The 12,367-nt window shown below is 35.6% G+C and overlaps 1 protein-coding gene across 1 annotated transcript in view; it reads right to left on the reverse strand.

Annotated features, from left to right (window-relative positions):
- Window positions 1-12,367, reverse strand: part of LOC107751869 (ubiquitin carboxyl-terminal hydrolase 33-like) — a 34,661-nt gene that overhangs the window by 14,276 nt on the left and 8,018 nt on the right. The window contains exons 4-12 of the mRNA XM_016567637.1: window positions 11,976-12,128; window positions 11,439-11,544; window positions 11,280-11,349; window positions 11,055-11,168; window positions 10,865-10,943; window positions 6,146-6,548; window positions 5,570-5,707; window positions 3,367-3,479; window positions 1,397-1,569 (exon numbers count right to left, since the gene is read on the reverse strand). Of these exons, the coding sequence (XP_016423123.1) occupies window positions 1,397-1,569; window positions 3,367-3,479; window positions 5,570-5,707; window positions 6,146-6,548; window positions 10,865-10,943; window positions 11,055-11,168; window positions 11,280-11,349; window positions 11,439-11,544; window positions 11,976-12,128 (1,349 nt within the window). The remainder of the gene's footprint in view (window positions 1-1,396; window positions 1,570-3,366; window positions 3,480-5,569; window positions 5,708-6,145; window positions 6,549-10,864; window positions 10,944-11,054; window positions 11,169-11,279; window positions 11,350-11,438; window positions 11,545-11,975; window positions 12,129-12,367) is intronic.

The following is a 12,367-nucleotide window of genomic DNA, read 5'->3' on the forward strand; positions in this document are numbered from 1 at the left end:
ATATTTTTGCTTAAGGTTATCATACCGTCAAAATCTCATACCGGCCCATGCCTAATATATATATATATATATTTTTTTTTTTCTTGCCCCCCCGACTCAAGAGTCAAATGTCACCCATGTATGTGTGTATATATATATATATAAACAAACTGTACTTGTAGTAATATAATGTTAATAAAATAAATAGACACTTAAGTGTACATAAAGAGTCTGCCAACTAAAGAATCAAATGCTTGTGTTCACTTTGTTTATTAAAGTGAAGTTGTCTGGGGGCAGTACACTTTAATGACTGGTTCTTAACAGACTTAAGTACACTTTTATATATTTTTGTAGTATATTTTTTTTGTAAATCATTGCTCTTTTGTTGATTTTGATTGCTTCCATTGTCCTCATTTGTAAGTCGCTTTGGATAAAAGCGTCTGCTAAATGACTAAATGTAAATGTAGTAATTTCAAATTAAAAGCTTCACTTAAATTACATTTTAAATATTTTTAATAACCTTGTCATGCTTTAAAGTACATACTAACATAGTAAAGCACATTTTAACTGTGGTTTGTAATTTAATATTACAATGAAAGTATATATAAACAAACTGTACTTGTAGTAATATAATGTTAATAAAATAAATAGACACTTAAGTGTACATAAAGAGTCTGCCAACTAAAGAATCAAATGCTTGTGTTCACTTTGTTTATTAAAGTGAAGTTGTCTGGGGGCAGTACACTTTAATGACTGGTTCTTAACAGACTTAAGTACACTTTTATATATTTTTGTAGTATATTTTTTTTGTAAATCATTGCTCTTTTGTTGATTTTGATTGCTTCCATTGTCCTCATTTGTAAGTCGCTTTGGATAAAAGCGTCTGCTAAATGACTAAATGTAAAAATGTAAATGTAGTAATTTCAAATTAAAAGCTTCACTTAAATTACATTTTAAATCTTTTTAATAACCTTGTCATGCTTTAAAGTACATACTAACATAGTAAAGCACATTTTAACTGTGGTTTGTAATTTAATATTACAATGAAAGCTTTAACATTTTAAATCTACATTTTAAATATTGAAAATGTGTAATTACAAATAAATTAACATACAAACAATTGACTTAAAGTATAGTTTACCATAAATGCTTGTCAATACATTCTGTATACTTCAACCATATTTCAAATATAATAAAATTAATCATGAAATTATATTAAAAATGTACTTAATTCCTACTGAAGTGGCTCAAAAACACACTCTTAAGTTAAACTAATTGCATTTAATCTAACTTTACTTGCAATAAACATTCAGTTCACACTTATTTCCAGAATAAGTACTCTTTTTATAAGTATGCTTAACTGTGCTTTTTTTTCACAAGGGTACACTCTCACATAAGACAAATGTCAACATAATACCTCTTGATATATTCCATGACGAAAGCAATCCAGCCTTGAGGGGCGTAGGCTTCTCCACACGAACCAGCCTTGACTAGAGCCGTCTGGTGGGAGGAAGAGTGCAGCTTGGCAAGGTCCTCTTTCCCTGGGATGGGCAGAGAGATGTCCTGGAAGTTCTCCAAAGTCACTGAAACCTGAGAAAGGAAGGACAAGTAACAGAGGAGCTTAATTTAAAATGTTAATCTGTAACTGCAAATACTGTCTAAAACAAAGCCATTAAAACAACAGCAAAATAGCTCATATGTAACACAACTTTCATCATGATGACAAGTTTTGTTCCTTTTCTTCTATTATCACTGATCGTTTTTCATATGCAAGCGATGTTGATTTAAAATGACTTATGTTTGTGATTGAACTACCTAAGTGAAAAGAGCTGAACACCACTAAACTTAACTAAACCATTTTGAACCAATGGGTTAATTAGTACTGAAATGTGCCCTATACATATTTATATCTGATTAATCAGCTATATCCACCACATAAACATAATATTAGAACTTGCATCTGCAATGACAATGAAGTAAACATTAAAAATGTGATATCAAACCATTTCAAATAATTTTGCACATGATCATAAAAAATTCTATGATATACAATATACACTTGTGTTTGGCTTTGTAAGATTTTTTTTTTATGTTTTTTTTTTTTAAGTCTATTTTGCTTACCAAGGCTGCATTTATTTGATCAAAAATACAGTAAAAACAGCAATATTGTGAAATATTTAAAATAACAATTTAAAATAACTGGTTTCTATTTTACAGTAGGCGATTTTGGAGAGGCTAGCAATAGCAAGCGAGCTTTGAAAGCATAAGATCCCATCCCCCCTGCAAATCACTCTCCAAAGCCACGCCTCCTCCAAAACACATGAACATGCACAGGCAGAGCAGAAGCTGACCAGCGACACGATGAAAGTCAGCGTTGGTGGAGGGTTGAATGCAACGCTATCAGATTAGCTCATGTCTCATTCACCAGTGAGAAAACATTACAGTACAAAGCGCATTACATTACAATAATAATGTCTTCCATTCTCGCTAGGTCTGCAATAGTGTAACGGAAAGTGCTGATGAAGTATCATATCTGCACGAACAGGGTGTGTGGAGGTATGCAAACACATACATTAACAGACAGCCTGAGGGATATGATTGGTCAAACATTTTATGGTCCTACACCTTCCACAGACGATATAAATACATATAAATAAATTTAGACAACTTAACTTAAAGATTGCTATCGGGATGTGAAGAGACTTTCAACCAGCATAACAAAAAATTTTTTTGAACCAAATCACCTTGTTGCCTTTAATACATTTTAAAATGCAATTTATTCATGTAATGAATCTTCAGCATCCTCCCGTTTTCACAAGATTCTCCAGAAACCATTCTAATATAATGATTTGGTGCTCACGAAACATCATCTCTTACGGTTTAAAAAAAAAACAGTTTTTCAGTATTCTTTGATGATCAAAAAGTTAAAAAGGACTGCATTTATTTGAAATTGAAATCTTTTGTAACGTTAAATGTCTTTATGGCCACTTCTGATCAATTTCTTTACTCCTTGATAAATAAAAGTATTCGTTAAAAAAAAACATTTATATGCTAATTTAGTCAAAAGTAAAAGTGACAAAACAAAACTCTGTGTAAAAATTACACTGTATGAGTAAAATCAATATTCATTAGATCTTATTTATTTTATATTCCTTTGACTATATTATATTCATTTAATATTCATTTGAAGCATTCATTTGATACTTACAGGAGCTCTCACTCCTGAATAATTTGCTTTAATGATAGCATATTCACACTCTGTCCTCCATCAGTTTTAAGTACCGTTCTCTGCCAACTAAAGAATCAAATGCTTTGTGTTCACACTTTGTTTATTAAAGTGAAGTTGTCTGGGGGCATGTTTGGGTGAAGAACACACAGATCACTCACCCTGTCACAGGTCAGGCACTGAACTGAGCTGACAATGGTGCCGTCGAACACTTCAGAGATGATGCTGCGATATTTCCTCTGCCGCTTACTCTTTGGTGGGGTGAACGAGGGTACTGTCAACACATCACAACCATTTAGAATCAATGCCAAATCTGTTTCAGTTCAGGTCATGTTCACAACAATTAAATTAATACTAGTGATGCACTGAAATTTCGGCAACCGCAAATAGTTTTGGAAAGCTCTTTAATGTGTCATCATGACAGATCGCTGTAGTGCCTCAATTGAAGCAGCCCATGAACCGATCATCTCTTCCTCTTTAGTAGTTACAGCATGAAATAAACATGAATGAACATCAGAAGGTGAGTACGACTTACTGAAATGTATTGTGTCTCATGTAATCACTCAGTCAGTGTTTCAAATGCAGAAAGATGTTAATAAAACAGCTTGCAAACTGTCACGTAACGTTACATTTGCCTCTTAAGCCATTCAAAGTCCATAAACTCAATAGTCAACTAGAAAACAATAATTCCTGAGGAACATTTAGCTAAATATGTGGATTTTATTACATATTCATTATATTTTACTTAACCTGTCTTCTTGTTGCATTATTTAATATATGATTTAATAATATGTCATGGAAACAAGTTTTTATTGCAGCCACCATTTAAATGTTTATATTTCAACAACAGACTGTAGTAGAAACCTAATGCTGTTATTAAAAAGCTGACATAAAGACTGCCGGTAACACTTTAGTTTAGGGACCAGTTCTCACTATTAACTACCGTATTGGCCCGAACATAAGACGACCCTGATTATAAGACGACCCCCCTTTTTCCAGATGTACCTTTTGGAAAAAGGCTTTTTAAAAACCAAATCTTGTTTTTTCTCAGTAAAACACATTTGTCTTCAATTATTTTCATATTGCATATTTTTCCTATTTTAATTTTTGTTTTGAAAGTATGGTAAAAACTGGTAAAATGTACCAACAAATCACATTTAAAAAATATACACTTTTTGATATACCATAAAAAAAAAAAAAAACAGGTAGCCGTTTGCCCAATTCAACATGTTGAATTGGCGTCGGGGCCGTCGGGACTGTTGGCGGGAGTGAAAGCTATGATTGGATGTTCAGTTTAGCGAACGAGTCAGTGCCCGAGAATTAAACGAAAGTGATGAAACAAGCACCTAAATGAAGGCGGTACAGACAGAAGGCTGTTTAAATATTACGTGGTCTTTCCCAATCATTCTAATACGCGAATGTTTTCATAACAACATGAGCCGCTTAATTAAGTTAAGGCCGGGACACGCCAAGCCGACGGTCGGCCATTGGCCAACATCGGGCCGACGGCGAGCGACGGTCGGGCTAGTTTATTTGGTGTGTTCCACTCGTTGGCTCTCGTCGGGCTCACGTCGGCAGCAGTTTGCCCAATTCAACATGTTGAATTGGCGTCGGGGCCGTCGGGACTGTTGGCGCGAGTGAAAGCTCTGATTGGATGTTCAGTTTAGCGAACGAGTCAGTGCCCGAGAATTAAAGCGAAAGTGATGAAAACAAGCACGTATTAAAGTTATCAACGTTACTTATATTCAAAATGGTAAGCAAGCGCTGCTTTGTTTACGTTTCGTATATCTGCGTTTATCTCGTATATCTTTGTTTCGGTTTCTCATTTTGAATGACGAATATATATTATTGAGAGCTGCTGATATAGACAGTTAATTCCTTTCATGTGTTAGTTTGCCGTCGACTGCAGTCTGTGCGGTATGTTCGAGTGCAGCTTTTTGGTCCGACGCTGCCGACGTGAGGCGACAACACCGTCGGCTTTCGTCGCAGCTAGTTATTTGAAGTTGGCTTGGTGTGTGCCGGCCTTTAATCCTACCCCATACCTAAACTTAACAACTACCTTACTAACTATTAATGAGCAGCAAATTAGGAGTTTATTGAGGCAGAAGTTTAAATAGTAGTTAATAGTGAGAATTGGTCCCTAAACTAAAGTGTGACCAAACTGCCTTATGTCCAATTTAAATGTTTGTACAACTCAATTTTTATTTGGAGTGTTGAATATCAAATAAAATTAATTAACTGATCATTAAATAATATTTATTTTTAGTTTTCAGCCAAGTACAGTTCAGAATTTTCATTTCAACTAGTCATTCATTTCAACTAGTACAAACTGTCCCAAAGAGAATCCAACTAAAATTCTTGTACCTTTCTTGTGAGTAGAGCTCAGGCTTGGCCACATTGAGGATTTGGGAGGACTGCTGGACAGTCTAGATGTGACACCCTCATTTCCACTGGGACTCTGTGGTCTGATGGTACTGCTGACCTGGATTTCAGGGTTTGAATCTGAACAAGGTGGAAACAAACAAGTCAGTCAATAAAAGCAAGCAAAACGACCACTGCCCACAATGGATTTCAACTAAGGCCCCGATATCCTTCAAGCAAAATTGAAGAACGAACATGTGTGATGTCATTTTAAACAAAATCGGGCCAAAATTAGGGTCTTTTGTAGTTCAGTTCAGTGGTTTGAAACAGCTTGCAAGTGCAAGCTTCCGGTCAAGGATAAACATGAGTAAAAACATGAAAACACTGGAATTGCAGAATTGCAGAGCTGGTGCAAACATAACCATATCCATGAGATCAAATGCCTTCAGAATATTCACACAGTATACCAAACCTTTTACCTCTGAGCAAAAAAAAAAAAAAAAACTTCACTGTGAGTTTATTGGAGACTGTAAGGCTGTTCGTTTACATGTTGCATAGAAGTAACAGCCTTGCATTTACCAGAATGTCGGCCCTGAGTTTTAATGGCTCCTTGGCTGCTGATGATTGGCCTCGACTCATGGGTGGTGTCCACGTCTTTATCCAGGTCGCCATGGGAACCGGCACGGTACAGGTTGTTGATGAGATTCTTCTCTTTCTGCCAATCTCGGTTGTTTTGGTTCTGCTCTGAAATCAGCATTTCAGCTTCATTAATGTCTTCTGGGACTCTGGGGCCTTCACTATCAGCACGATCGCTGCAGCCGCAAGACTCGCAGGTCTGGAAGTCGTCTGATTGGCTGTGGTTGTCCTCGTCGGGACTGTCATCCATGGCCACAGCCTGGTTTGGGTCCTCAGGTTCAGGAATGGGCTCCTTGAGCTCCTCGTGGAGTTGGTCCATCAGACAACGCAGGAATTCTTGAGAGTCCTTAGGACAGAGACAGATTTTAATTAAAGTTTTGCAAAATACAAACAATTAAGAATGTTTAATAAACTCTCCAAGGACCAAAACAAAGTTCACACCACAGCTATAGCAGTAAAGACACAGAGAAACAATATAATTGGAATCACTTTCAGAATTACTTTTTTCCAGCTGAACGATAAAACGATTGATTCAATCAGAATCCACTTGACTTTAAAGAGCTTCAGCATTTAAAGCGCAGACAAACTTTACTAAAAAGATAACTGTAAAGATATCTGTATTGTTCTTGGTGTGAAGGGGCCTAAAAGTTACACTTTAAAGGTAATGTTTATGCTGTGCTGGACAATATTGCAGTATCTTGGACTTACACTGCCACCTAGTGGTGTGGATGCACCATCACACAATATCAAACATTTCTAGCTCCTGGAACACATTATTTTATGATGCCCCGCAAATTACATGTTTGACAAAATAGATATAGTGGCCACTAATACATTCCGATTATTTATTTATTTGTGGCACCATTTTTTAAATTTGTTCCCGTGTTTTATCTTAAAACCACAATTTAATTCAAATGATGGAACAAATTATTAAGTTTTGGGAGCGAATTCTTAATTCACGGGCGTAAGATAAGAGAACATATACACCGGTCAGAAAATGATGACAGTATTTTATTTTTTTAGGTGAACTTTGCCTTTGAATTACATTTGTCTTGTTGACTTGTCCATTAAACTCTGTGGTCAGAACCTGACACACTGACAATCACACACTTTTTGGCCAAATGTTTCTAGGCATTATCAAAAGAATGTAACGTGCATGGAGGCTCACGATGTATACTGCAGATTAGCCAGGGACCCCATCACCATAGGAGCAGCTGAACCTTATCGGAACGACGTTCAAAATTGCTAGCCGGACGTCCCGAGGCTATTGTGTCTTCCCAGTCGGGCTACCAAAATGTATCACCTCCCTGCCGGACGGGCTGTCTTGAAGTGATATAAAAATCCTTCCTTGATTCGCGTTGTTCACTCACTTGTAGGGGTGAAACGGATCGTAGTTGATCATTTGCACGTTACATGTTTCTGAGTCTTGCCGATTTAAACATTCAAGCATTTAAACCATTCAAGCACATGAAGAGGCGAAAGAGAACTCTATGAAGGGCCATACAAGCCATAATTCATTCTGGCGCTCACACACACTTACATTCTCTTTTCACATTCATACATTTTTGCTCTCATAGTCACATATTTTAACAAACACATTCATGCATTTTTGCTCTCATAGTCACATATTTAACGCACACATTCATCCATTTTGCTCTCATGTTTACATATATTAACGGACACATTTATACATTTTTACTTTCATAGTCATATTTTTATTCACACATTCATACATTTTCCTTTTATATTCATATATTTACACACACATTTATACATTTTCCTCTGATGCAAATGTATTCAAAGTATACATTTAATTATATTATATTAAGTCTGTAAACAGGATGTTAACAGAGGCCAGAGACGAGATGCACTGAAGACGGACACGTGGAGGAGAGGATAGTCACGCAAGCAGAGAAAATACTGTACCAGACAGAACAAATTCATTGCGATGCTCAAAGTACTGGAGGAATACCATAAATATTGAATTGGAGTGAGGGTTAATATGAATGTATTTCTAAGGAGAACTTCAGAAAAGTTTCGATGGCATTTTCTTTTCCTCTTACTTCCGTAAAATATATATTAAAAGAGTGTTAAATAAGCTCAGCGCTGCATGTGAACAGCAATAACCAAGGAAATGCTATATTGCAGCTGTTCTATTAGTGCCACCTGCTGTCAAAAAGAGTGAATTTGCATTTTCATTCAGCCCCCCTTCGGTTTTGTTTTGTGCACCTGCTTCATATTGCGGATATTTTTTGTTTGTTTAAGGTCAGTTTGGCCAGTAACAGAGCAAAATAAACAAATAATAATAAAAAAAAATATATATATTATATATATATATTAGGGCTGTCAGTTTAACACGGTTAACTTAGTTATGGGAATCGGTCATGAAAAATCCTGATCAGTGCATCCTTAACTGGAATACAGTTAGACCTACCTGAAAAACTTAAAGCATGGTTCATTTCATTTTTACCTTTGAACTATTGCATCTATTTGTGCTTTAATTGATAAACTGATTGTTTTCTATTGTCCTCTTGCATTATCAGCACACATTTCTTCTGTTTAACACCGTAAAGCTGCTTTGACACAATCTGCATTGTATAACGCACTACATAAAAATGAAGGTGAAAGAAATAAATGGTTATCATTTATTATAATACAAGGTTACCGTCAATGAAAGCAATTAATCTAATTGATTGATTGAAGAAATCGCATGTGTATTATATTGGATCCGCGCATTCGATCTTAAAGGGACAGCAGCCTATAAATACCTGCTGTGTCCTTAATGTTAATCAAACAACAAAACACATATTTAACAAAGATTAATCTATATTTAATTTATACAGTGAACACTATGCAGTGTTATTTTACACATAATTATTACATTTCTGTGCCTGAAAACTAATGTTAGTTCTTAGTTTATTCGTAACTTTGGCTATGCTTGTAATTTGTTTATTTTATTACTGACGGTTCAGTTGTCTTTAAAAATGTTTGACCTTTATTAATTACATTACTAGTTTTTGCTGTGGTATTGAAGGAGTACTTAAAGTGTTCCCTAAATAATAAAGAACCTTTTTGTTGTTGTAGTTGTTGTTGTTTTTTTTTGCTTATCCGAAAAGTGATCAGGTCTGTGACTCAAAATTCGGAATATGATCCGAACCGTGAATTTTGTGATCTGTTGCACCCCTACTCTCTTGACATCCTATTTGAAGAAAAAATACAATCATTGTAGTTTTCGATAATGCTGATTTGTCCACAGTGAACTTCAGCCAATGTCTTTTTTATTCGGTCTAATTAAATTCATTTTGGGCTACCAAAATCTGAAGAATGCCTGCTTGAAGGGCTACCAGGTATTTTTAAATTTTGCGAGCCCTGAGAACTTCAGCCATTACTGGCTCATCCACATGGCAACATGGCCAACTGGCATTCTAACATCCTGGTATTAAGAATCCTGGTAGGCAAACAAGTTTCCAACAACAGGACACAGCACATTAGACCAGAAGGTCATCGCTGTATTATGTCAATGCAGTACAAGGACAAAAGTTTTCCTTGCTGTATTCAAATGATGGTATTAAACAATGCCCATTTATCTTTATACTTAGTAGAGGGAATGACTTTAAAACAAGGCATTCATTGACTTTGACTGAATGTCCCCTCTACAGGAGTCCACAGTCTATCTGGGCTTCATGAAAGTGAGCCTGAAAATGAGCTTAATGTTTCATACAGTCTCTGAACAGCCTATGATGGCCCATTCATGTCAACGCTAATTCTCCAAACGGCCTTCCTCTCCAGCCAGGCATGACAATGGATGTATTCCACTGGTTGAAAGTGATCAAACATCTAGAGAGACTCTGAAGATTGTGCTTTATACAAGAGAACAAAATCTTTCAAAATTAAGAATAAAAATGATTTTCTTATTTTCTTAAATGCAGCTAAAGGACAAAGTATCAAAAAAAAAAAAAACAAGTTTTAAATAAACCAATTGGCTGACTATGTTGGGCTAGTCAGGATGAGCCTATACAAAAAATTTTTAAAAAAATAATTCTAAGGCCCTATGAAATCAATTATATGTTTTTCCCTAATTCTGTGTTTTACATTTTAATGATTCTGGATACCAGTTTAAGAGTTTAGTCAACTAAATTAAAACAACTTTAACACTTTAATCATTTATAAAATTTTTAATAATAATATTCAATACTAAGTACATGTCAGACGATATTGAATATTACAAGATGGATGAACATTTCTCTTATTTTTACATTCAGATTACCAATTGCCATCATCTAATCCATAAAATCATGAATAATTGAATGACACTGGAAAATGTAATCTTCAGCAAACCTCAACATAAATGTATTTTTTTACTGTACATTATAATGATGTGATGCCCAAAGTCACTTGTAGCATTTAAAGTGACTGATTTTAGTTTTTAGTGTTTTATTTCAGATTTACACAAAACGGCATCAATATTTTAAAATACAATAACGTTCAAAAGTTTGGAGTCAAGTTTATTTTATTCTTTTTTTGAAAGAAGACTGTTATACTCAACAAAGCTGCATTTATTTGATTTAAAAAAAAATAGTAATAATAAAATACATTTTAAGCCATACTTTCAATATTGGTGCATCCCTAATGTTTTAAACAAATGAATTTATGAAAACATACCTGTTGGGAATAACCACGAAACATTGGGTTTACAGCCTTAATGCCCTGGAACAGATTTGTAGGAACAACATAGGAATTCCTGCAATCACACAAAACAAGAGAAAAGAAAGCTATAATGAAACTAGCTTCTTGAGGGAAAAAATACCTGAAAAATTACACTGAAATAGGAAATGGCAAGAGAGGAATGTACCTGTTTTTGTGCCACAGGTCTGTGATGAGTTTCTGATAGCTCTTGCATAGCGCTGGCTTCTTGTCGGTCTTCACCAGACCACCACAGTCCAGGAAAAACTGTGTCAATGGAGGACTACAAGATAAACCAGAAAGGTAGAGCTAGATTAAACTAGAGCAAAACCAGACTGAAAAAGAACAATTAGGGCACTGAGATAAAAACATTACTGATTATTAGGGTTCTTACCAGTTGGAAAGTGCCTGGAGAGCTGCGTTCATGTAGCAGGTATTGCCAATGTTCTTCAGTCCAGTCAGGCCTGTGAGGAGGAACAGATGACGAAGATCAGACTAACAGTGTAGAATGCAGAGCAAATCCACAGAACACCAGACATGAGAGATGAAGGACCTCTCGTCCTCAGTTCATCCTCCTCCTCAGTCTCCATGTCCAGGTCATCACAGGCTCCCGCTGGAGGAACTCTCAGGGAGGTGGGGCTCCCAGGAGCTTTGAGGTCCTGAGAACCAGAAAGACAATGGAAGAAGATCAGCAACAGCACACCTTTTGCAAAGCAAGCAAAAAAGTGCAGTTGTGTGCCCCTAAACAACGTTCAGAAAATCTGCAATCTCTAAATCAATCATTAGAAGACTTTAATTAAATTGAATTAAAACAAAATTCCATCACCACTGATAGAATGTTCAGCATTCAAAATATAACTGACAAAAATGATGACATTTTAAAATGTACATACTGAATAGTTATTGGTCTTTTGTCTTACATCTATTTGCATACTGAGACTGTGATCGGTCTTGTATTCTTCGCAAATATTTATAGTCATGTTTACATTGCAAAGACGATGTTGTAAATATAAAGGAGGATTTTATCTAAGCACAACCAAACTTCTAAACTTTGCTTTGCATTCACAGAAAGTTGCATAAGAGTTCTGACCGGGCTAGGGGTCTGTACTGGGGAGATGGGCTTCGCAGTGCTGGGCAACTGTGAGTGTGGACCCAGTTTTCTTTCCAGGAAAACCTCCTTGGAACAGGCATAGCACCACACTCTCAAAGTGGTCAGATTTACCGTCAGGTTGTGCCGTGTCTCCTGGAAGATAAAGGCACAGTGCTTAGAAGGACATTTAAGTGAAAATAAATGTGTATCCTCAAGTTTAATGTTCAAAATGTAAAAAAAATAAAATAATAATAATAATAATAATAAAACACAAATCTAAACCATATATTTAAAAAAAACGGTTTAATGTGATATTGTTGTTCATGTATGTAATTTAATAATAATAATAATTTATGCATTTAGCAGACGCTTTTATCCAAAGCGACTTACAG

This window comes from Sinocyclocheilus rhinocerous, unplaced genomic scaffold (genome assembly GCF_001515625.1).
Source record: "Sinocyclocheilus rhinocerous isolate Xijiao unplaced genomic scaffold, SAMN03320098_v1.1 scaffold351, whole genome shotgun sequence".
In the NCBI taxonomy this organism is placed as follows: domain Eukaryota; kingdom Metazoa; phylum Chordata; class Actinopteri; order Cypriniformes; family Cyprinidae; genus Sinocyclocheilus; species Sinocyclocheilus rhinocerous.